Raw genomic sequence first — 25,521 nt, forward strand, 5'->3', positions numbered from 1 at the left:
AAGAGAGGAAGAAATTGAGTTGTTAAAAGTGCTCTCATCTGTTTTAATACCGTACAACCGTACACGGGGCTTACAGTTTGTCTCCAAAAGAAGGGGCGGAAAACCTGATTCAGTCATGTTGCAACACTGCTGTGAAAATGATTAGCATACCCCACAAAATGACAGCTTGAGCTGTGCAGCTGGGAAGCAGCTATTCGGTGCCAGGAAGTCCTTATTGATACACTAGTGACCTCTAATGGAGAACTGGGAAATCTGTTGCCTGCTGTAGTGTAACACCAGGCACACAGACGCAGGAGAAGAAATTAGAGTGTGAGAAGACAACGTAGCTAGTTTGTTGAAATTCCCAGACAGAACTCAACAACACGACAGCCAACCTATAAACAAATAAATATTTTATTACACTATTTCAAAGACAGAAATATCAACAGACTAACTTGCTCATCTTTTGTTTACACGGGAAAAAAGACAGAAAATGTAAGAATGCATTTAACGTGACGCTATTGTAAAAGTGTACCACGTAGTAAAATAATATTTTACTCGCCGTTGTGTGGAATAACTGACACTACAGTTGTCATATTTACACGAATAACAGGAAAACAGCAAAGTAAAAAATATTCCCATACTATTTGATTAGCACTAACAAGAACTTTTATTTGAAGTTTTGTAAAAAAAAAAAAAAAAAAAAAAAAACATGGCTAGGAGCGCCTAAAAAAAAGCCATCAAGCTAACCATTAGCTAGCTAAGTAAGATGCAGTCTGATTTTGAAGGCCAGTGTGATGCTACAAGTCTTCACTGTGCTAAAAAAAAATGTTGGCAAACTAACATATTTTTTCTTTGTTGGTATATTGACACTACATACTGTAATGTGTTAAACTTGTACTGTATAACTACACTATTGTGCTGTTTAGCAACATTAAAACAGTGCTAGTCGGCTAGTTAGATAGCCAGCTAGTTAACGGGTGAGTAACAAACAGCACAAGAAGTCAGAACATTTGTGTTTGGTTAATTATGTCCCCCTAAAGCTTATTAGTGATCAATTCTATATATTGGAAAACCTCTATGCCAATACTAAACAGTTTTTGGCAGAGGTTGTTTGTTATGGTGTGGGTCAGCTTCCCCCTCGCTGAAATTTATCATTGAAGGAAAACTCACTTTTGATAGATACTAAAATATGAGATTCTGCAAACAGTGGAAATCACACATTTCCATTGTTAGAGGCCCAATTCTGCCCTGCAATATGTCAGAACAGATAGGTCTGATCAGGAACTATTTCCAGAATTTGGATCAGGAGAGGATGAAATGGAATCCATATGGCAATAAAAAGTTTGTTGAATTGTCTTATCTTCTTAAGAAAATGTGACTGAAATAATATTTAAGAGAAACAACTGATGGGTAAAAATCCACAAGATTTTTTTGTTGTTTCGATTTCCAGAATAAAATAATAAAGGTAAAAAAATAGCATGAAATCATGAAATCAAGGCCTTCAAAAGTTCTTTATACGTCTTTGAGTTAAAGCAAAAGGAAGCATTACACTGAATTCATGTTCTAATTTCCTAAGTTGTTAAGCTATAAATGCTTAACAGGTCCAACTCAATCAATTATGAAATCACAGAAATCTTCATTTATTTCAGTAATTTAAATTCAAAGAGGAAACTCAGATATCCTCACATACAGAGTGATCGGTTTCAACCATTCAGTTCTAGGGTTGCACCAATTGCAGTTTTCTAATCGATCACCAATCTTTTGAAAGCCTGACCTGCCAATTCTGATTTTGGCCAATACCGATTGTTTTTTTTTGTTTGTTTGTTTGTTTGAAAAGTTGCTGAATATGCTGGCAGAGGCAAACGGGACAGTAGCTGATTTTCAGCCCTCTGTGGAGGTAGATATGATCCGTTTCACATGTAAGTATCGGCTGATCTCCAAAATTTAAGGAAATTGGTGCGATTTACCAGCCGGCTAATTTCTCTGGGCATACCCATGTCATTCTTTTCGTTTTGATAATTATCAACCATTAAGAGAAATAAATGCTTGAAATATATACGCGGGAGTGAAATGAGTTTCAGTTTTTGTGTTGAATTATTTAAATAGAATTTTTGTTATTTTCATTTTTTTAAATGAAATTCTGACTTATGGAGGTGCCACTGTATGAAAAATACACAAAGGATGATACTTTGACCCACAGAGGCAGCTTTGAGACGTGACTAATGTTCCTATGTTATTAAATAGAAAAACTAACAGCTTTTGGTGTTGTTCAGGTAACCTGCAGTCTCTTATCACATTCATGTCCTCAGACAGTAAGAAGGTACTTTGTTTTTCCTGCTTTGACATAAAACACACAAATGTGTCAGAGGAGAGTGTTTTTTTGTTTGTTTGTTTGTTTTCTGCATCAGGAAGAGTCCGAGTCTGAGCCGGCGTCTTCGACGTCCGTGGAGTCATACTCGTCGGGGGAGTCTGTGAGAGCGGGGTACGGCTGTGGCTGGTCCAGGTTCACATAGGTGATGTTCAGGCTGATGTAATGCTCTCCCTCCAGGCTCGACAGGATGGTGGAGACGGCCAAAACCAGAGTGGCAAAGCTGGGCCTGAGCTCCGGATCAGGATCCCAGCATTGGAGCATGATGCGATATCTGGAGAAAAAAAAAAAAGAAAAGAGGACAGAGTGTAGATCAGGGGTGTCCAAAGGTGTGGCCCAGGCGCTATTAGCAGCCAGAGGAGGGGTTTTGTGAGGCCTCTGACTGCAGTTCAGGAATAGTCAGGGCAACCCGGTGCATCCCAAGTTGCCCCATTTAGTCCGCTTCAATCAAAATCCAGTTCATTTGTCTAGAAAGTCCAGTTTGTTTGGGGATCTGTGAATGCGCAATTGAACTCAAATACGAACCAAAAAAAAGCAAACTCTAGTCTGGATAAGAACTTAGGTCTGGGTTTAATAAAGTGAATTCTGGCGCGGTTGGAATGCATGTAAATGCTAGCGCTCCAAAAGCAGGAAGCTAACTGTAGTCATAAATTTATTAACGGATTAGTGTAATTTTGTGAGAATGTTTGTTGAAGGAGTGTGTGACAAAACCTGGGTGGAAAATACATGTGAAACGACTGTTAGCTTTACCTCTCAACCTGGTCATTAAGGTTGCTAGGAACAGCGTTTAGTGCAAAAAAATTGTATCATTAAACCTGCTAAAACAAAGAAGTGTGTCACTGAGTTTGTTTTCAAAGTGCGTCGTACACATTAACTCCCCAACATTTCATAACCATGTTAGAACAAGAGTAGTGGACAATTTACCACTACTGGGTTACCATTTGAACAGCTTGTTTCCGCTGGTTGGACTTTGTGTCCAGATCTCCGGCGCTACACTTGTATGGGGGGCTTACTTTATTTCCTATTGGGATTCCACAGTGCTAGCGGCTAATTGCTATCATTCGTGTTACTCACAGTGGGTCAGGGCAGTACTGTGGCTGGGGAAGCCTCCTGCCTTTCAGTAAGTAATGCGTTATGTCATAAGGGTCCACCTCTGGGTAGGGGCTCGCTCCTCTGGTCAGCATTTCCCACATCAGAACACCAAAGGACCACTGCAGGAAAGAACAGGGGGGAGCAAACAATCAGACACATGCAGAGTCCCACATGGAGGTTCTGGCAAAAGTATCCACACACAGTTAATTCACAAGATTGAACTGAATTCAGAACTTCAGTGATCAAAGTTCTGGAGAAACTTTCAGGTTAGATCATAAAACAATATCCTAAGTTTTGAATGAGAAATAATGGGAAAAGATGGACATAAATATTTTTTGTTCCACTTCACAAACATGGATGATTCTGTGGTGGTTTACCACATATTATCATCCCAAAAATAAACACTGCAGTTTGTGATTGCTACTGAGGATGATATATCGGTACTAACATCGACATCGGCCGAAATTCAGAATTTTTTAACAAATCAATCCATAAACAATTAAATAAATAAAGGAGCGACATGAATGACCAATGTTTATCTCCATCTTGTTATCCTTTGTTTCTAGAGATGGTTTGTCGTGTGGTTTTTGTTTGGTCATGTGACGCTGATGCAGCAAAGGATTGCGGGAAATTTAACTGAAGCAGAAAAACATTGTCAGCAATGTGGTTATTTTTTTTCAAGATGTCAAAAGGATAGTGAAATATGTATATTATCCCATATAACAATGTTAATATGGGATATCGATATCAGCCCAAATTTCCATATCGGTGCATTCCTAATGGTAGCAACATAAAAGATAAAAAAAAGTTAATTGGTTATGAATACTTTTGCAAGATATGTCAAATCTAGAATAAACATATTTAACTCTTCGGTGTCATCCTCTTTAATCCCACGTACCACGTCTGACTTGGTGGTGAACTTCTGCGTCTGCAAACTCTCGATGGCCATCCACTTGACGGGCAGCTTAGCCTTCCTGTGATCCTGTACGCTGTAGTATTCCTTATCAAAAACGTCTCTGGCCATGCCAAAGTCCGCCACCTTCACCGTGTACGACTCGTCCAACCTGAAGGCAGAACAGTGAGCTTATCATTTCTTGATTCACTGATTTTAGCAAGAGGTCTAATAGCACTGACTGATGTTAGTTTCTTACATGCAGTTGCGCGCAGCGAGATCTCTGTGGACAAACTTCTTGGTTGCCAAATACTCCATCCCCTTGGCGACCTGCAGCCCGAATCCGATGAGATCCTTTACAGTCGGGTTCTAAAAAGAAAAAGAAAAAAATAATCAACAAAAAAATATATTACTCATTGGTTAGCAGATAGCTGCATGAAAACAGACTAATTCAATCAAATAATGCAGCCATTTCCCTGCTGCTTGAGTTCATTTTAAGATTCATTTTAGTTGCTTTTAAAAGTCTAAAGCTCAATACATAAAAAATAATTGTTCTTTGATATTTGACTTCGTTTTTGTATTTTTTTCCAACCTTTGACACACTAAGATTTTTTTGCTCTTTTCTGTTGTAGTGTTTTATTAATCTTTTTTTCTTGTCTTTCCATATTTTGAATGTTTATTAATTTTATCTGTACTGCAGTTGCTGTTGTTTTTTGTTTTAATGCTTGATCATTAAAGTAGCAGCAGTACAATCACACCCTCTTCTCGCAGCGTATGAAGTGCCGCAGGTCTCCGTGTTTCATATACGGAAGCACCACCAGAGGGAGCCCTTCCTGCGGCAGGAAGATGCCCAGCAGAGACAGGACGTTGGTGTGGTGGAAACCCTTCATTATGATGCCCTCTTTCAGGAACTGCTCCACCTCTTCCACATCCGTTATTCCTGGAAAGTTGATAGACTGAAAAATATATATATATCTAACACATTATAGACGCTTAGACAATTTGTTCCACAGGATTGACTTTCTAGTTCTCTTGTTAAATCGACGGCAGACTTTACTATTCAAAGACTTGACAGCGCAGTGAGTTTCTCTGTTGCTGGAGTCTGATAAGTAACCATGATAGACAGTTCCAAAATGGCCTGCGGGGAAAACCACAAACAGAATGAGAAATGCTGACTTTTTTTTTGTACCCCTTTGACGTTCATTTTGATGTGGTTCTTCTCACCCTTCCCGATGATGCGGTGGTGCTGCACTATCAGCATCTCAGCAGGAATGAGAACGTCCTTCACCTCCTCCAGCAGCTCCGGTCTGAAGCTGGAGATGGAGATCTTCTCTGTCTGCATGAGAGGGGTGAGGGTTGGATCTCTGTTGCAGGCGGAGTAGGCCAGACCCCGAAACACCACGGGCCCAATCAAAGGGGTGGGGGGGCTCAGGGAAACGACTGGTAGAAGCACAGATACAGAGGAGTGTCACTGCTGTATCACTGCGGTTCTGGATGTGTAGATTATTACTGCAAAATTATTAAAACCCCTTCAACTTTTACACAAACTTTAATGTAGTTGACTGGGATTATGAGTCAGTGCTTTACAACGTGTGTCAAGCTGAAGGTCTGGGGGCCAAATTGCTTTTTATGTGGCCCTCTAGACTCTAGAGAGCTTTCACTTCAAAAAGACAAAATCTTACCAAGTATTTTTGGTCTAGTTTCTAGTGGAAAATATCTTAGTGGACTTGAAATAACTAACTTACAAGTAACTTTTTAGCAAGAAATAAGAGCTGGTTTTAATAAGAGCTGGTTTTAAGAGCTGGTTTTAAGTCAATAATTTCAGAACTAGTTCCATTGGCAGGTTATTTCACTTATAACTTGGGTAAAAGGTCTTGTTATAAATAAAATAATCAGCCAGTGGTACTCGTACTTTTTTCATCAATATTAAAGAATTACTTACTTAAAACAAGTTCGTAGTAATAGAACTTTTTTCTCGTAATGTTATGACTTTATATGTGTAATTTTATTTTATTTTGTTTCTTCTTGTTGGCAAAAGTCCAAGGGGTGTGAATATGTTTCTAAAGTTACCTCTCCTGTAGTCTCCCGTGGAAGACAGTTCCACAGTGTTGGTCACAGAGCGAGTGGCAGAGTGGGACAACCGGGCTTCTATCATTGAGGCTGAAAGACATTTCACAAAGCTTTTGTTGTTGTTTTGTTTTTAATCATCAACCCCTACCAAAAAAAAGTAAAGCGCATGGACATCCGGTCAAAAACTTGCGTTGTTCTAGTTGAAAGACTTTTGTTACCCATTCAAGACTCAATCCATACCTAGCGACAGTTTTATAAACAACTCTGATCAAGGTCCACACAAGAAAGAGAGAGAGAGAGAGAGAGAGAGAGGGAGAAAAAGAGAAAGAGAGAAGGACCTACCTTTCTTTTTCTTTCTCAAATGTTTCATCACAACAAAGGCCAGCACGGCCCCGGCCACCAGAGCCGCCAGGATTCCCAGAACTATCCCCACCATGTAGTGGTTGTTGACCCTCACCACCGTGCCAACATTATGAACCTGGCCGTTGATGGAGATCTGGAGTGCAGACAACACACACGCGCGCGCACACACACACACACACACACACACACACACACACACACACACACACTGCAAGTATTATTATTTTTGCACTATCTCCTTTTTGATGCTAAGCACTACCTTGCAGTCCTCCAAGTGTTTAAAGCAAAGTTGTGTTTCCTGAAGCCTAAAATGCTTCACCTGAAAAATGAGAAGTTCTGTGGTGTAATTTGACACCATTGTTTTTGCATTTACAGGGGAGAAAATATCAGTCATGATTAAAAGAAAGTATACTCTCAGTCAGTTCTAGGGCTTAACAAAAAAAAATCAAAGATCAAAAGCCTAGTGTAAAACATTTGGGTAAATTTTCCACTGAGATATAATGTACACCTAAATCAAGAAAACTGTGGCGTGACTTGATTAACATTTTTTAATGAGTACCAGAAACATGCAAATACAAAGATTCCAGCTGGAACCTTTGGATATAGTCTGACTAGCTCTGAACTTCAACTAAATCTATTGTATGACTAAAAAAGTCTAGCTAAATATTTTATCAGCCACTGCCCTCTTGTTCCCTCTGTCACGCTTAAACCTGAGTCAAAGGTCAACTAAAAGAGTGTTCAATGTGTGCCTGAACAGATCCTCTTCACAACGTGATCCTTTTCCATAAAAACACAACCTGACCAACCTTCACTGGAAGTCCCTCTCTGGGAATGGTGATGTTTTTAGGGATCCTGCAGGTTATCTCATTATCCAGGACTTTGGCATCGCAGTCGACATCGGCCACCGTCATGACGATGGTCATGCAGGAACTCACCAGGTTCAGCTTCTTATGCTGAGAACAACAAGTCTAATGAAGAACTTAAAACGATACTGTATACTCACCAGCCACTTTATCAGATACACAAGTTCAATCACTCAATAACGCGAGTAGGGAAGTAGCAAATCACATGGCAGCATTCGGATACGCCTGGGTATTTAGATATGACAAAGACTTCTGTCTGAAGGTCAAACTGAGCATTAAAATGGGGAAGAACGAGGATTTAAGTGACACCATCTTTCAGGATTATAGAGAATGGTCTGAAAATGAGACAATCTGCAGAGACTGGATCTCTTCAGTGAAAGAAGTCCCAGACACAGCAGTTTAATGGGATTAGAATCCAGCAGAATTACATAGGAGGGCAATGGCCATGTTAGCAAAGAACTGAAGGGTGTAAGGAAAGGTATGATTTTCCTCACAAAAATTGGACAATAACTGATTAGAAAAATGTTGCCTGGTCCAATGAGTCTCGATCTTAGCTGCCATTTTTTCCCAGGGCTGGGTCAGAAAGATGGTGTAATGGAGTGGAAGATGCTGTTTTGGTGAAACTCTTCGCAGCAACTAAACATTTAAACACCACAGCCTGTCGCTGCCAATATTCGTCCCTTTGTGACGACAATGTACCCGTGTTCTGACGGACACCTCCAGCTGAAAAATATACAAACCCACAACTCAGTACTAGTGAGGTGTACCTAATGAAGTGGCCGCTAAGCATTTAATTCCAATATTGTCAGAGTAATTATAAATAAGCTAATCACTTACATGAAGGGACACTTCGTCAAACCCAGGATACAAACTGAGCACATGCCCCTCTGTTTCAAAAGGAATGGGTTCTCCGTAGGGGTGATAGGAGAACTCTTTGTTCCAAAGTCCCACGGCGCCATCCATGTCAAAAGACAGCAGGCCCTCCTCGCTCTCATCCCTCTGGAACGCCGGAGTGACGCATTCCATCCGGGTGGGCAGGGACTTCCCAAAGCACTCCTAGAGCCAAACACCGGGGCGAAACTTTAGCTCTCAGCACACGGTCAAAATCAATAACCCAAAAGGACATTTTTTAGGGTCACATGACCCTTAAAAAACACAGTCAAAACGTACCGTTGTTACTGCTCTGAGGTGGCTCTCGTTGGGCTTAAAGCGGATTAAGGTGCGGTAAACCGAGTCGAGGTTCTCCCCTTCGATCACGATCTTTGAACCTCTACGTTCAGAGAGAATAACAAAGACGTTTGCGTTTTCATTCCAAGATTGACAAGTCATGTTAAATTCAACATCTTCCACAGTTTGACATCCTTTTATGTTCCAGATAAAATTAGCTGCTTGGGCTGAGGTCTCTGTGTGGCCAACCTGTGAAAGCTGCAGTCGGGCAGCACGTTCGTGATCTTTGGCGTTTCCTTGTAGTAAAACACCTTTGTGTTGGGGACTTGAGATTTGTCGATGAAAACGCTCAGCGGGACATCCCTCACCTCCGAGATGGCCTGGGACAAGCAGATGATGGACGAAACATTGGCTACCAATTTGGACCTGAAGAAACAAAAATGTGAATTAAACTGAAATGCTCTCCAACGTTTCCCAGTTTTCCCATTAGGTGAAGATTACAGTAAAATGAGCTGAATTATTCCACTGCTTCAGTCAGCGGATTACTAACTAGTAAAGCACGTTTGAACAAGTTTGACTGTTGGGTCACAGCAATAAAATGTATGAGCAAATATCATGTCTTTTAATCATCCAGCAATTCAATGATTAAAGGAATAATTCATAAATTCATAAATGAGGCTCTGTCTGAAGGTTATAAGCAGCTAATATCTTTTCTGTAGTAGATAACTCTTGGTGTCCTAGTATAAATCCAGGCTGAGGCTGGTAAGAGGGGCCAAGACCAAAACATGCTTTTTGTAGCCTTTAAACAACTCACAACTTAAAAAATTCAATGGGGATTTATGGAAAATACCTGCAAAAGTTTGCATTGGGTGGGTATGTACATACAAACTAAAGATTATTTACTGAGAAAATGGACGTGGGAGGCTGCGCACCACCAATGATCTTCCTGAGTGAAATATATACTGAGAAGGAAACATGTAAAGCATCTCCAGTCAGAGAAACTATCCAAGTACATATTCTGCTCTTGGTACGCATTTCACACTGGAAGGTCACTGATGGCGAACTACCACCAGGTTCAACTCTGACTAGATTTTCTGTGGGAACAGCAGCGCTAATGCAAACATGGAAATGGTTTGAAGGCCCTTAAAACAGAATTTCAACAAATCAGTGTTCAGTTTTTGGCACTTTAGTTGTTTGAAGATGCTATAAGTCTGTCTTCTCAGATTAGCTGTTAGCTTTAGCCTCTAGGACCAAATAATCTGGATGAACAGTAAGTGAAGCCATAAAAAGAGTTATTGAAATTTCCAGTAACTTGTTCAACGCAAAGATGAAAATGGTTTGGAGGTCATTAAGAAAGCATTTGCCCACACTAGTGTGCAGTTCTTGTCACTGGAGTTGCTATAAGATGGTAGAAGCCTGTTTGGTTGTGGCCCCCGTGGGAACAGACATAACCTTAAGCCTCTGGAACCAACTTATCTCAATGTTTTTTGAGATTTAGAAATATCCAAATCCACTGTTCACCTTCTCATATGGCAGGGTACTTCATTCAGAGTGACTCTTCTGTTCTTTCCAGCATCTAAGTGGAACCCAGTGATCGTGATGAGCGTTCCTCCGACACGCGGTCCGTAGTTGGGCTGGATTTCTGTGATGTTTGGAACCTACAGGGAAAGTGACTCTGTTTTGGTTAAAAAGTTACTTAAAGCAACTTTATTTACAAATTAGTCACTATGAACAGGTAATTTTCCGGGTCTGACAGAAGGGTGAGCATAGTTACCACAAACGTGAACCCTGGTGCTTCAGCCTTGCCATCAATAGAGTAGCGGCCCTCCACCTTGCCCTCATGCACGTCCACTGTAATGTTGACCGGCTTGAATGGCTCAGAGGTCCCAGAGCGAATCTTACACACTAAACTGACAGAAGCAAATGACAGACAATCAGCGAGTCATCAGCAAACAACCTGCATCTGATTTTAACAACAATATCCTGTTTTTTTTTTTAAATGGTTAAAGTTTCTCTTTACATAGAAACATTACATTTTTTGTGAGGACAATATAATTTTACAAAATTTTAGGGGTGACAAATTAACAAAACAAACTATGATAATGGTCAAGATTAAAAAATAAAATTGTAAGCTGCCATGTTGATTTTTTTGGTAACCTTATGAGGATGATCAAGGACAATAACATGTCAAAAGAGGTGCACAGCGTCCTTGTAGTGTATTTGTTTTGAACAGGAAAACACAAAACTGTTTTGTTTCTACAATAACAAGTGGAGTGGGAATCGGACTGCAGGTGGAATTTTTGGGGGGGAGTTAGGGAGAAGGGGCGGACATCTTTGGGAATGTAGCTCTGGAGTGAGGGACAAGTTTTGTGTAAAGTTATCCAAACTTATAAAAATTCCTAGCGGTACAATTTCACTTCAGTGTGTACCTCCTCAATTCAAACATCCTCTGAAAGCCTTTGTAGTTCATAAATTGTAATTCTTCAACAGCTTCCAATAGTTTTTTTTTTTTTTTTTATCATATTCACTCATTGATGCCTAAATTAATTTTACTTTTTCATGTTGCTGCTTCAGCGCTCTTCGTACTCGGCAGCTATGTTTCCCCGGTCTCTTTAATGACCGTCCTTTCACAGTGATGGTGGGCACAATTGCTCCATTTTCTCACAATCTGCCGAGTTTCTCTTTATATATGACATTAACATGCATTGTCCTAATTTAAATAAATAAATTAGGGAATGAAAAAATGAGATTTGTCTGAGTAAGAGTAAAAGTGAGAGGCATGCTGGAGACATGAGAGCAAACCTACAAGAACCTAAAGGTTTCTTTTTTCTGTCTAGAGAAAATTTTATTTTAATGTTTTGTATTCTTCCAGAGCGCATTGACTATTAAACAAAGAACGACAACAGTTAACCCTTCAAGTTCACTCACTGCGTGTTGTTGCTTTTGAGTGGAATCACAGTGCAGGCGGTCTGTCCCAGTCGGACCTGGTGGGTCCTGGAGGTGATAGCGGGTCGAAGCGGCGACTGAAACTCCCATCCACACACCATAAGCTCCGTTTGTCCATCAGGGGGAGCAGTCCTTGGAAAAAACTGCATAAGCAGAAGGAGGAAATTACAGACTTCAATATACAAAGTCAACACCTTATGGTGTTAAAAAGAGACACCTGTGTCTTTGATCGCAGCGCAAACCTTACCCCACTGATCCCGGGTGGACAGGATTCATTCCTCCAGCGGCTGTGGCACTCGCTCTTCCATGAACACACTCCAGAGCACCAACCGCAGCCCATGAACTTCGGGGCCGTCAGGCACGTGACGCAGGTCATGAAGTGCTGGCAGCCGGGGCCCCTCTGGGGCACCTGAATCATCTGAACAGTGAAATCAGTCGACTCATTCAAAGACCACTTTATTCTGCAACAGTTCATTCAGCACTTCAGACACAGATTTTCTACTTGAGCTTGTCTAAAAATAATAGAAGAGAGTAGATACACAGCAAATAGACTCACACAAAGATAGAATATAAAATACGTACAAAAAGCTGAATAAAGAACAAAAATACTGTACAGTAAGGGAAACATTTCAAAAGTCATGTACTTATAAAAAACACTACTACAACTTATAATAGTGAGAGTGAGGAAGCGGTTGCATGTTTTTGTTAACTTGCAATCAGATTGAAATAATTTTGCAACCATGATCCCCAAGAATTGATGTTCTGATTACTATATGTGTGAAACATTGTGTTTTAAACACATTTGAATTGAAATATTTAACTACTTTAGTTAAATTCAAATGCATTACTTAGTCATAGATAAGAAGAGGAAGAAAAAATGGTTTTCTAAAAAGGAAGCTGTTAAATGTTGATAACCGGCGCTCCTTTGCATAGTTTTGGTAGTAACGTCTTGAAAAAGACCAACTTGTTTTCAGGATACCTTTAATATTGTAACAAAGCCTTTCTGTTGTTAAGAGTGCTAAGTTTGACAAATGCAGTAACTGATCCGGTATCTAACATCCATCTACACAGACTCTGCTTTCTCAAAACATTCAGGCATGGACTGAAATAAAACCTTACAGGAATGTCTTTAAACCGCTGGAGAAAAGATTTACACCTTCTACCTGAGAGCTCAACTAAAAATGTGACGTAATATCAGCTGATTACAATATTTGACCAGAGAAATGCGCCGTTTTACCGTACCTTGTCTCCAACTACAAATAGTAGATACTCCGAGGAGTAAACAGCAGCAATAGAAGACACCCTCTGATTCTCCACCAAGGAGTAGTTGGCAAAGATGTCTGGGCTGGATCTTGTCAACACAAGCTGCACACACAGACATAGCATAGCATGTGCTAAGACATTCAAAAATATATATATATAAGTTATTTTTTATGGGTGAATATATTGATCATCCAACCATCCATCACTGATACCTATCACTGGGCGATAGACAGGTCACCAGTGAGAATACTGTTCATCGTCTCTACTCCTAATGCTGCACTAAACTTGTTAATGAAATTTTATTCTACTTGTGAAAACACAAGAACCAAGTATTTTAAATGTTTTTTTTTTCAGATTAGATCAAGATAAAAAGCACAACATAAGGTCTAATTAATCATAGGAATGCACCAATCCACTTTTTTCACTTTCGATACCGATGCTGATATCTGAGGTTTTGCATCGGATCATATCGGCGGATACATTATTTTTTATCGATATGAGCCGAAATAATGGCGCTGAATTGACTTAAGACGTTTCATTTTTTTTTAAACAAAGACATAAATGTAGTGAATGACACATTTACTTAATAACTCTGCACCAGTACTGACACTTCAATACACCAATAGCTTGACAAGCTTGGACAAAAATGTAAAAACAACAACAGTGCAATTAGTCGAACATCCATCCATCCGTTTTCTTTACACCCTTGTCCCTTAGTGGGGTCGGCAGGAGTGCTGGTGCTTATCTCCAGCTAACATTCCGGGTGAGAGGGGGGTGCATCCTGGACAGGTTGCTAGTCTGTCGCAGGGCAACACAGAGACACACAGGACCAACAACCATGCACACACACCTAGGGAGAATTTGGAGAGGCCAATTAACCTGACAGTCATGTTTTTGGACTGTGGGAAGAAACCAGAGTATCCCCATGCATAGGGAGAACATGCAAACTCTATGCCAGGGCTGGGAATCAAACCCAGAACCTTCTTGCTGCAAGGCAACAGCTCTACCAACTGCACCACTGTGCAGCCCAGGAGTCAAACAACCAATAGAAAAGAAAAAAAAAGAAAAAAAGAAACTGACAAAAATAATAGGTTGACTCTCTTGGCAAAAAATATGATGTCGAATCAGTGCATCTCTAGTCAGTTGTGGACTGGATTATTCTAAGCTAATGATTACAGATTCTTTTAAAGACAGTTTGTGAAGCCTTTACTCTATTTGCGGAAAAAAAAATCCTAGCTTGGTTTTCCAGAATCTAGTACTAAAATCACAATGTATTGCACCATCTCACGAGGTGAATATACTGTAACCCAACACCCCCTTGCAATTTGCAAAGCATCGTTATTTAGTTGAGGTTTTTTTTTTTTTTTTTGCAACAACGCGACATACCTGAAGCAGACGTCCAGTTGAGGTGCCAATGTGAGCAACGGTTTTGTTCTCTATGGTCGTCACCAGGAGAGAGGTGAGCAGGACGTTGGTCATCTTCCTGTTGAAGAGGTCCACTCTGTAGTACGGCTTGGACACCATGGTGGGATGGTCGTTGCATGTGGCGTTGTTCTCCATGCTCTGACGCCACCACCAGGGGGAGCAAACAGAGAGGAAACAGTGACCAGAAAAGTAGGCAGTCTTTACGTTCTAACACTGAAATGCTGATGATGTCTACAAACTTCAAAAACACGTCCACCTCCCCGCTACTGAAAGAACAAGTCTGCTTTTACTGGAGTTGCTGCTTTCAGGGTCAGATATTACCAAACGTCATTCAACAGCTAGACAAACAAACCCATCTGCTCCTAAAGACTGCGTGTTAATACTTACAGGCAAATGTTTATAGGCAATTTAACTACAAATCAGCAATCATTTTTATGTTAGCTTGACAAAAACAATATGAGCCTGACAACTGGGCATGTCAGGTTAAAGCCAGCGTCATAAAAATGATACATTATCCACCTTCAAGATTTGATCTTTACAAGCTGACACATGTGCCCAGGCTCACATGGAGACGTGGGGCAAGGTGTGCTCGTCACCACGACGACCATGAGAAAAAGACCCGGCACACCAGACGCACAAGGTGATAATGTGATTAAGTAACAAGCCGTGATAGATGATCAGATGATGCAATGCCGACAGAGAGATTGCCTTGCAGATAGCAACAGAGCACAAGTTAGATCTAAGCTTGACTAAAAGCAGCTTACTAAAGGAACAAATGTTTGTTTATTGCAAAAAAAAAAAGGCCAAAAAGGTCAAAATTAATGACTATAAATGACATGAACTTTGGTTTTAGTAATCTCCATGAAGAATTATGTTCCAATATTCTGATTACCTTAATGTTATCGATCAATGGAGTAATGGGAGTACGTGGGCTTCTATTGGGAAATGGTTTGTTTGTTTCCTCTACTGGTTGCAGTGGGAACACTGGCAAGCAAAGGACACCATAAAGAGACTTCAGAGATGGGTCTTCTCACATCAGGAGAACATCTTAGGCTCTTTACCATTTGTGTTTCTGTCCAGTCTCTGTGGCCATCGCTGATAACACATGTATCTTAATGTATGTGCTTAAAAAGTTAGAAAGAGTGGATCACAATATGTCCAAAGACAAAGTGTCAGACCTAAAGAAACAGCCTACAACAAATTAAATTACAGTGCCTCATTGTTTAGATGCTCATTTTCAGTGCTAGTTTAATTCTGCTGTCTGTGTTGTTTTTTATGTATATAGCTAAAGTGGGATTGATGGAGGCTATGTTAGAACTGGTTCTTTGCTAGCATTTCTGCTATGTGTAAATGCGACAGTGAGACAGCTCCTACTTTCAGTTTATGAGTTTATGTTCAATAGATCTACGTTAAGTGACTTAGCAAATACACAAAAGGTTCCTCCTTAACCAGTGGACCAAAACAAAAATGTAATTACTTTGTTTGGACTAAAACTAACTCTGGACACAATCCTCATGGTGAAATGTGTTTTTAATTAAGGACGGGCATTTATTGTGGAGCTTTGGAGAAAAATGTCCTTAATGTGTTCAGAATTTTTTATTTATTGTAAAAACGATACAATTAAGGTCTGAAAAGCCCCAAAAACATAAGGGCAATATTTATGAGACTGCTATGAATTTGAACATACATTTTTTATCACTACTTTTATTGTTATCATAATAAATACCAAATAATGTGATAAAAAAAAAAACTCCAGACCAAATTCCACCTGAAAATTTGTCCAGAAAAAAAAAATCAACAAAAACATTTCAGTCTCAGATAATATTTTCTACTCTTCTTTATTAGCACAGGTGGTTTGGACTTTTGAGTGCATTAAAGAGGGTTGGACAACACATGTGGCTGGATAAGAAATATTTAGAGTAGAGGAAGCCTGAGGAAAGGAGATTTCATTCTAATTTTAATAAAAGACAGACTATCAGAAACATTACAAACACTGTTTAGTTGTAACATAACTGCATAACTTCAAAACAAACCACTATGAACAATAAAACTTAGTTGTGAAGTTACTATGGATCTTGTGTTTAAATCTCTAACTAAAATGAAGTAACATCCAAACTATTAAATATTGTTGCAAAAGTTTCAGCCATAAAATTTCCCATGAATTCTCCAAGACAGCTGTTTACATGGGACTTAATGGAAAAGGTTTTCTCACCACAATCCCCACGTTACCAGTCCTCCTCCCTACTGGTAGCACTGGTGCCAAAGCAGAGAAAGCATGTATGCTATGGGAAATATGCATGAGAATTGGGAAAATAAGTAGCCTTTTTCTAAGCTTTCCCCTGGAGAATTAACACACCATATGCTGTGAGACGATAATATCCTAAAAAAATATGCAATTTTCTGTACATCATGCAACTATTTTATAAAACAATAGTAATAATAATAACATTGAACAGGAAGTGAGATGTTTTCCCTAAGAACTTTTTCATGGCATTTTTTTAACCAAAAAGAAATCTGTAACCCAGATTTCCTCTCCTCCTGCTCAAGAAAACTAGAGATAGATAAAATAGATAAGACAAACAGACAGACAGATAACATCACTATACATTTTTCAGTTATGAAACATTTATAGTGATGAAAAGAAGTTGGATTTATCGTTGTCTTTATAAATTCCAAGTAATGATGTTAAAATAAAACAAAAACTGACTGCCTGTTCAGAAATGTTATTTTTACCATTTGTCCCACAAGAGCATCAATAAATATCATCCATCCATCCATCCATCCATCCATCCATCCATCCATCCATCCATCCATCCATCCATTTTCTTTACACCCTTGTCCCTTAATGTCCCACTTGAGCTACCAAAGTAACATTATGGTGCGACATGTTGTTTCTACACTTCTTCACAAATGCAAATTATGTCACCCTGGATTAAAATAACCAACTTTTCCATCTTAATTGTTTCTGGATTTGATCTTAAACAATTTGTTTTTATAGACTTTTCTCAAACATGGTGCTTCCAAGGAATTGCTGGTTTTATTTAAAGACTTCTCCAGGGCTTTTTCTTTGTGTTCATCTAACTCGATCCATGTCAGGTTGTTCACGTTAGAAATTTAAGACATGACTCATGGCTTTGCTTTCTTTCATGAGGCATATTAAGATTATTTTTCTACAGCTGTGCTGCACCTGCCTTAACATGTGAAGAGATAATTCTTATACTTTTTTTTTCAGTCAGAAATACTTCTTTTGGCTAAAATAATCATATATCGCTCCACTCGTTTCAACCAGTCCTAAGCTGTTGAAACATGCCAAAGATACTTTAAAATTTCACATGCAGTGATAATTCTTCATCCAGCGACTGTACCTGAACAGTAATTAAGGAAATGTATTCCTGTAAATACAATCTTATCAATTACCTGATCTCATTCTCATCTTATCATATTCTCTCGTTCCAGCACAATTCAGATCAGTCACACGTAATAAAACAATCATGAGTCCCAAATCAAGTCTAATGAATGAGGCAAACATTGTATCTGTATGCATGCAATTTAGTGTCTAAGTTATGAGTGCAAATTATGTTCACATCTGCTTTTTCATTAAGCCTAAGTTTATGCATTAACATTTAAACGTTATCTTTTTCAGAACCTGTCATGAAGAGCTGCTAATGAAGAGCTGCTAATTACTCATACAATTACCTTTCAAAGATTATTGTGGTTCTTCAAAATAAAAGGACTTGCAGTTTGACTGATTTTGAAATTCAGCCTTAACTGTTGTTTATACCTTTTGACGTAAAGGTAAAACAAAAAATCTGATAGGGAAGAGTCATTCATTCATTTTCTATACCCAACTGTTCTTACGTTGTTGCGTGCGTGCGTGCGTGCGTGCGTGCGTGCGTGCGTGCGTGCGTGTGTGTGTGTGTGTGTGTGTATGTGATGTATGTGAGTGTGTGAGTGCACGTTTGTGTGCGTGTGTGAGTGTGTACATGTGCGTTTGCGGTCATTGTTCAAGAAGCGGGTCACACCCTGAGGATGTCGCCAGTTTTTTGACATGACAATAAGGAAAACAGGAAATAGTTTCATGAACACCTGTTAGTTCAAATTTAAACATTTCCCACTCCTTCACTGTAAAGTGCACAAAACAAAAATATTTCTACATATTCCAATTTGCCAAATTATTTTTAAAAAAATGGTCTAAATCTGCATTTATGTTTTCTTATTAAGTCTAAATAGCAAAAATATCCCAGGGTACTTCACCAATTACAGACAGAGGCACAATGTTACGAGTGATTAAGAGAGAAAGTTGAATTTCTTAACAAATCAATTTTATTTTGAAAAGCGTCTTAACAACAAAACGAAAAGTCACTCGCCTAAGGGTAAGTTTAGTCTATTTTATCGTAAGTTATTTATTACAGATTTAGTTTGAGAAACATCTGTGGTTGTTATTATAAAACCACAGCTAACATGGGCATGTCGTTATAAATCATTAAAACTCCACATCACATAGATGCCAGTCTGTTGCAGGGCAACATAGAAAGAAAGGAAGAAAGCAGAAAGACTGGGAATTGAACCCAGAACCTTCTTGCTGCAAGGCAACAGCTCTACCAACTGTGCAGCCCTGGTTTGAACTTATATAGTGCTTTTCCAGTCATTTTGACCATTAAAGTGCTTTACACTAGAGTCACATTCACCCATTCTCACTCACAAACACACAGATCAGTAGGTCGTGTTAAGTTAAGTGCCTTGCTCAGTGGCACATCAGTGTGTGGCAGGTGGAAGTTGGAATCAAACCTACAATCTTTCAATCACAAGATGACTACTCTACTCACAGAGCCACAGTCACTCCAATAATCAAACATGAGAAAAGATAGAGTGGTAAATTAGTGTTTTTCATGAAAACATGGGACATAGTGTTGTAAAGTCCAATAACACATTTAGTTAATGTCATGAGAAATTATTATTATAAAAATAAATTTTTTTTGTGCAATAAGTTCACCAGAGGGCACACTGACAGCGTAAATACTTTACACTCCTGTGAGTCCGATACACAATTTTCTACTGAACTATAATCTTTGACTAAAATAAGGACAATTATTATAAATTAACAGGATTATTACATTGCCTAGGAAAATATGTCCTCTTATAACAAGTAGCATTTTAATTAATATAAATAAAAACTTTATATTTTTACTTTCTCCCTTGATTGCCTAAGTTAAAGGTTGTGAATGAGACCTGAGTTCCTGACAACAACTCTAAGTCAAGCTACCATCTCTGCAGTCCATAAATGGAACTGCGGACCTTTCCATTACATCAAGTATCACATCAATGAAGTGGATTTGTTCTGTTGTTGTTGTGAACCAATAGACTCACCTCATGTGGACAGCTTTCACACGGCTGGAAGTGGCAAAGCCCTCTGGAGAGTTGCTCTGGTCCAGACTGACAGCAATCATCAACGCCGTCAATGATCGCCTTGTTCACGCTGTCCATAGGAAAGGCGCACAGAGCCGAGTCATTCTCCGTCACCCCATTGTCATCAGTCACAGCAAACACCCCATAGAGGATGTCGTCCTCCTCCTCCGCCCCCAGTTCCTCCGCCAGTTCCCTGCCGGCCTTGCCGAAGTAGGCCGCCTGGACCACGTTGTACACAACGTCCTTGTAGGGCTCGCGAACGTTCCTCCTCCTACGCTTAGGCTCAAAGCGACACTCCAGGATCAGTTCGCGATACCTCTTCACCTCCCACTCGCTCCGTGGCAGACGTCCCAGGCGAGTCTGAAACGGAGATGACTCCTGATCTGGGCTCTCTCTTTGGACCGAGAGGAAGTAGACAAACTCCTGAGTGAAGAAGCTGTAGACATAGTCAATGTGGTAAGTCCTCCGGAGGGTGGGCAGGACAGTAAGGCCTCGCACATCACTATAGAAACCATCCTCTGTGGCCAGTGGTCTGCGGACTGATATCGACTTCCTTCCATAACGCTGGGTAACGCTATCATTGACAGAGGCAGCAACGAAAAAGTAGACTGCCTGGCCCTCCTCTACCATTGACATTTTGGTACCAAGAGGGCTCGCCACGCAGTCTGGACAATAAGCAGCAGAGTTTGCACTCTTCCTGAACAGACACTTAGAGCGAGAAGGTAGTTCTCCGTTTGAGTTCAGCTGATGAAAATAGCAAACACCATACTGAGAGCTTCCACAGGAATATAAATACATAAAAGGAGTGTCCAACACCAACACTTGATTGTCCGTATCCTCCAGAAAGTTGTAATCCTTATCGATATCGCATAAGTTGCATATGCGACACTCTGGGCTTCCAACCGGCCCAGTGCGGAGCTCCCAGGCCTTTTCCAGACTCCTGTTGACGGCTTCGATGACATTCTTCGAGGCCACGTAGACTTCCTGGTAAATTGAGTTGTTCACTATGTTCTGAATGGGTCCCTGTGCCTGAAAGAAGGGCATGGTGTAAACGACAGAGAAGTTGACCGGGCTGGGGGTCTGTGAGGGACAGTTGGCCAAGGCAAAGGCCAGCAGAGTCTGGAGCCGGATGCATGTCCCCCACACTGTGGTCCAGTGGACCATCGCCACTCCCAGGTTCAGAGGGGGAACAACACACAAATGATGTAGGACTACCTCCACGCCTGGTGATACAACAAAAACATCCTTAGCACCAGCTAATAACACCTAAAAAGAGAAGGAGAAAAAAATGTAGTTCAATTGTTAAAGGCATTAGTTTAATTTAGGAAATGTGAGATCATTCTGTTCCTGTAGGCCTGGTTTAGTAATTCTTGCAGCTTATTTTTTACACATCATCTGGCAGGTGTTAAGTGTTCCACAATTTTTTAAAGATTTATCAGAAATTTGAAGTGGGTGTGGTTACTATACCAACAAAAGCAGCAGTGGGCGGTCCCTATGAGGACTTCTCAAGAGTTCTGCACTGGAGTTGTTGTAAAGTATGAAATATCCTGACCAGTTTTTGCTGCCTTGAGTAAACAGTCAAATTTCTTTGTAATTGAACATGATGCACTAGCCTGTACTCAAGGTGGCAAGAACAAGAACAATTGTTTTTTGGGGTTTTTTTGCATTTGGAAAGAATTGTTTAATTTCCTCTGTTCATCTGCGGTTTATTCCAAGTTGACATTGCTTACCATCCTGCAAGATAAGCAGAAGCTAAATCACTGTTCTAGTATGTAAAGATAAAAGTTATAGTCCTATAACTTATAATCATATTATTCATATTCATTTCTTCATTCTATTATAAATGGGACCATAAGCATCAACACTCTGATGGAGACTGATGATAAAAGCATCTGTAGTCATAAAGAGAAGAATGCCCTGTGAATCACCACAACACTTAGTAGAAATGTTTATGTAATCAAACAGGGAGCTTCGCCAAACGCGACTAAATCTGTTTCTATTGTGACATCCTGTTTTCAGGATGTCACAATAGAATGAGTGCTTTGCAAAAGTATCCATACCCCTTCGATAATTCCACATTTTGGCAGATTACGACAAACTTTAAAGCATGCTGCTGGAATTTTATATGACAGTCCAGCATGAAAGAGTTCATTAATGATAAGTGGAAGAAAAGTGATGCATGGTTTTCAAGCAGATTATTTCTCTTATAACAGGGAAAATGACTTGTTATAAGTGAAATAATCTGCCAGTGGAACTAGAAGCTTTTTTAAATCAATATTAAGGAATTATTAACTTAAAACAAGCTCCTCTAACTTGTAAGCTAGTTTTGTCTTATTTCAAGTGTACTTAGATATTTGCACTAGAAACTAGGGGAAAAATACTTGGTGAAATTTTGTGATTTTGCAGTGTGTTCAGTTTGACTGATCTTGTTTTGAAAAGAAGAATTTAATTCTGTAGATGTGCAAAACTCTTAAAAACATAACCAACAAACAACAAAACAAAAAAAAAATGCAACTATAACTGCATTAAAAGATGCTTCTGCAAAATATTGACCCCACTCAACAGGTCTTTGGTTTGTAATTCTGCACTGCTTTGTGTTTTCCCATGTCTATTTTTGTCAGTCCAAAAATGGAAATTCTCCAAATTAGTTGTTTTATGCAAGAGAGCAGAGAGCAGGTTAATCACTGCTGCTGAACTCGAACCCACCGAATCCAAATGTTTCCGTTGGCTCTCTCTGACCGATCTCTGCACAACAACCAACCACGACCCTTCCCTTCATTCTGCACAGACGTCGTCACGTGGATCATTAACTCGACACATTACAGTAGAGTTGCATTCAAGAAATCTGGCCTCTCTAGTTTGCATTCCTGTCACAACCTCTACGTGCCTCGCGGAGGGGAAAGATGTGCGTGAACTCACGACGAGGAGACACAATGTACCTCCTGAAAACTCCCAGGCGAAGAAAGTACTTTTCCGCTCCTGTCACTGAAGGTAATCAGCTCAGAGCATTTTGTTTAGAAGTAAACAAACTTTATTCAGGCCATAAAAAGGAGATTTTACTCCAGAAAAAAAAAAAGAAAAACACTCGTTCTCTACTAAGCAGCCAGACGGAGCAGTTTGCCGAACGAGAACGTCCTTGCATCAATAATTCATAGGATGCCGCTTATGTCGTGTTACATTTTAACATTTTCATCTCCATGTGAACCTGAGGTTAAGGTGTGAGGACATGGGTGTACATAGTAATGGCACTGATTGACTTTCTGTCTGACTCACACAGTGAATAAAGCGGGGGAAATGGTTGCAAACCGGTTTCAGCTCATTGTGCTATTTACAGCGCGGCTCTGCAGACTGTTTTTTTTTTTTAGACCATTATATTCCCTCGCTCAATTGACTCGGCCTCAAGGACGTGACCCGTGGGTCGAGAACGAACTGTCCACCGTGATATTCCACAGTTCCTTCTGATAAATGGCACTCAGGCGAACGAGGAAACAAAAAAGGAAGGATGTCAAGAATCAAAACAGAGATTTCCACTGGGATTAACGGAGATGAGCTGTGATTAAAACTGTGTCACATTCATATGACACAGTTTCAAGATCCAGTGTTAAATGTTCATTAGATTTGAGAGTTTATTGATCTCTATATTACTTGAAAATGGTCTCAAAACACCAATATTATCATTTATTGCAATAACTTCTGGGACAATTTATCATCCAGCAAAATTAGTCATAGTTACAGGCCTGTTCCATAAATCAATTCAAGATTAACACCAAAATTCAGATCAAGACACAAAGTTCTTCTGCTGAAAATATGTAAAATTAGGCATCATTAGTGCTGCTCTGCCTTGTTTATATTGCAGGTCAAGCCAGATATTAAAATAAACTTTGTAAAAAGGCACGTTTCTCACTACTAAGAATACAAAAGTTATTTTTATAAACTGATTTCCAAGTTAATAAAAGTTATTTTTTGTTTAACTTTGATTAAACTTCAAAGGTTTACTCGCATTCCTTTTACTATTTGCTACTATTGTCTTTCAGCTGTATGACTTAGGTCAGATGTTTCGGGTTTCCTTGCAGAAGGTCATCACATGGTTTGCTGGAATGTTGGCCCATTCCTCCTAAAAAACTGGTGTAACCGCGTCAGGTCTGGAAACCGCATCAATCACACAGATCACCTCTGGCCCTGAAATTAAAGTTTTATCAGGATTTGTTGTCATTAAGCCACTTTAGAACTAATTAGATTGCATTCTGAGGGTTATGGTCCATTTGGAAGATCCATTTGTCCCCAAGCTTTGCCTTCATGATTAATGTCTTGAGATGTTACCTCGACATTTCCATACAGATGTGCACTTCACATCTATTTTGCGAAGTGCACTAATCTCTCTTGCAGCAAAACAGTCCCGCAACATGGTGTTGCCACCACCGTGCTTCACTTTAAGGATGGTGTTCTCAGGATAGCAAGCTACCCACTCCAAATCAGGAGTCTACGACCTCACCAAAGCACCACTTTTACGCCTCACTAAAGCTGAATAAAACTTTAGAGCCACAAATGCTACATGACCTTTTGAACAATGACAACATAATCTTTGTTGCATATCTACTGTAGAAAATGTGATGTCATTTTTAAAGATCGGCCATTTCACTCCTATTTCTAGCTTTTAATATAAAGAAAAAGTTGAAAGTTTGGCAAAAAAAACAAAAAAAAAACAGATACATTTCTCCTGTTAACATTTGATGAAATTTATTTCAAAAAGTAAATCTGAAAAACATCACTGGTACTTTTATTGTCATTGTGCGGTGGAAATTCTGAGTAATTGTTCCTTCAAAATACAGAGAAACAGCTAAAGACCTGCATTTGATATTGAATTTTATTTAAAAACATGAATTGTTCCTTTATCATTATTAGCCCCAGTTATTAGGAGCTATTACGGAAAGTCCAAACAGCCACTTGCAGTTCTGTAAATCCCAGCTCCAAATGGGACATTATGTTGGCCAAGCAGCTGCAGTGTTGTTCACTGTAATCTCTTTCTCTTCACCAATAGCTTTGTCGCTATTAGAATAACGGTTTCTTCCTCTATGAATAACATTCAGGCATATGGAAATTGTGCCCAAGGTTGAATATTTCTCTTTTTCTATATCTTGATTTACTTATTTTTTTTGTCATGATGAAGCAGTGTGTTTGAGATACTGCGTTACAAAAATCCACCAGTCGTCCTCCGTTTACCTCGAATGTTGTTAATGAACGCATCAGACGCTTACAAAGCTGAGTCATCTTCATCTGAGCTTTCCAACATTGCCTAAAGGCATAATGACTTTAGTGTAAATAAATGTCTGAGTTTAAAAAAAAAACAAAACAAACAAAAAAACGCAATAAAAAACTTAACAACCAGTTATCCTAAAAGATCTAAAGCAGGAAAGGTTTAGTGTGATTTCAAGGGATTGTGAGGAAAAATATCTTTCTACAAATTTAACTTCAATATTTGGCTTTCTTGTGATAAGGTTTAAGAAAGTTATGATTCATAAACTGTTTTCCAACTTTCTGGTGAGCTCAGCACTCAGCGGTCTGAAAGATGTCTATCGGGAAAGAACAATTAGATGAAATGTTTCAAAATATCCAAACACCCCCCCCCCCCCAACAAAAAAAAAACACAAAAAAAAAAAATATAACACACAACTATATTTACCACC

General features: G+C 39.4%; 1 protein-coding gene across 2 annotated transcripts in view; it reads right to left on the reverse strand.

Annotated features, from left to right (window-relative positions):
* Positions 1-430: 430 nt before the first annotated feature.
* Positions 431-25,521, reverse strand: part of mst1rb (macrophage stimulating 1 receptor b) — a 29,549-nt gene continuing 4,458 nt past the window's right edge. The window contains exons 2-21 of one of the 2 annotated variants that reach the window (XM_015048683.1): positions 19,799-21,060; positions 14,393-14,569; positions 12,986-13,108; positions 11,991-12,161; positions 11,726-11,886; positions 10,572-10,707; positions 10,319-10,455; positions 9,047-9,223; positions 8,801-8,900; positions 8,468-8,686; positions 7,574-7,720; positions 6,747-6,900; positions 6,405-6,494; positions 5,559-5,774; positions 5,392-5,472; positions 5,093-5,274; positions 4,594-4,703; positions 4,341-4,506; positions 3,425-3,561; positions 431-2,624 (exon numbers count right to left, since the gene is read on the reverse strand). In XM_015048683.1, the coding sequence (XP_014904169.1) occupies positions 2,387-2,624; positions 3,425-3,561; positions 4,341-4,506; positions 4,594-4,703; positions 5,093-5,274; positions 5,392-5,472; positions 5,559-5,774; positions 6,405-6,494; positions 6,747-6,900; positions 7,574-7,720; positions 8,468-8,686; positions 8,801-8,900; positions 9,047-9,223; positions 10,319-10,455; positions 10,572-10,707; positions 11,726-11,886; positions 11,991-12,161; positions 12,986-13,108; positions 14,393-14,569; positions 19,799-21,060 (4,184 nt within the window). In that variant the 3' untranslated portion in view covers positions 431-2,386. Of the gene's footprint in view, positions 2,625-3,424; positions 3,562-4,340; positions 4,507-4,593; positions 4,704-5,092; positions 5,275-5,391; positions 5,473-5,558; positions 5,775-6,404; positions 6,495-6,746; positions 6,901-7,573; positions 7,721-8,467; positions 8,687-8,800; positions 8,901-9,046; positions 9,224-10,318; positions 10,456-10,571; positions 10,708-11,725; positions 11,887-11,990; positions 12,162-12,985; positions 13,109-14,392; positions 14,570-19,798; positions 21,104-25,521 lie in introns of both variants that reach the window. The other variant, XM_015048684.1, reaches the window with a different exon arrangement.

The sequence above is a fragment of the Poecilia latipinna genome, unplaced genomic scaffold (assembly GCF_001443285.1).
Source record: "Poecilia latipinna isolate Pla-1442-1.1 unplaced genomic scaffold, P_latipinna-1.0 Scaffold897, whole genome shotgun sequence".
NCBI classification, from domain to species: Eukaryota; Metazoa; Chordata; class Actinopteri; order Cyprinodontiformes; family Poeciliidae; genus Poecilia; species Poecilia latipinna.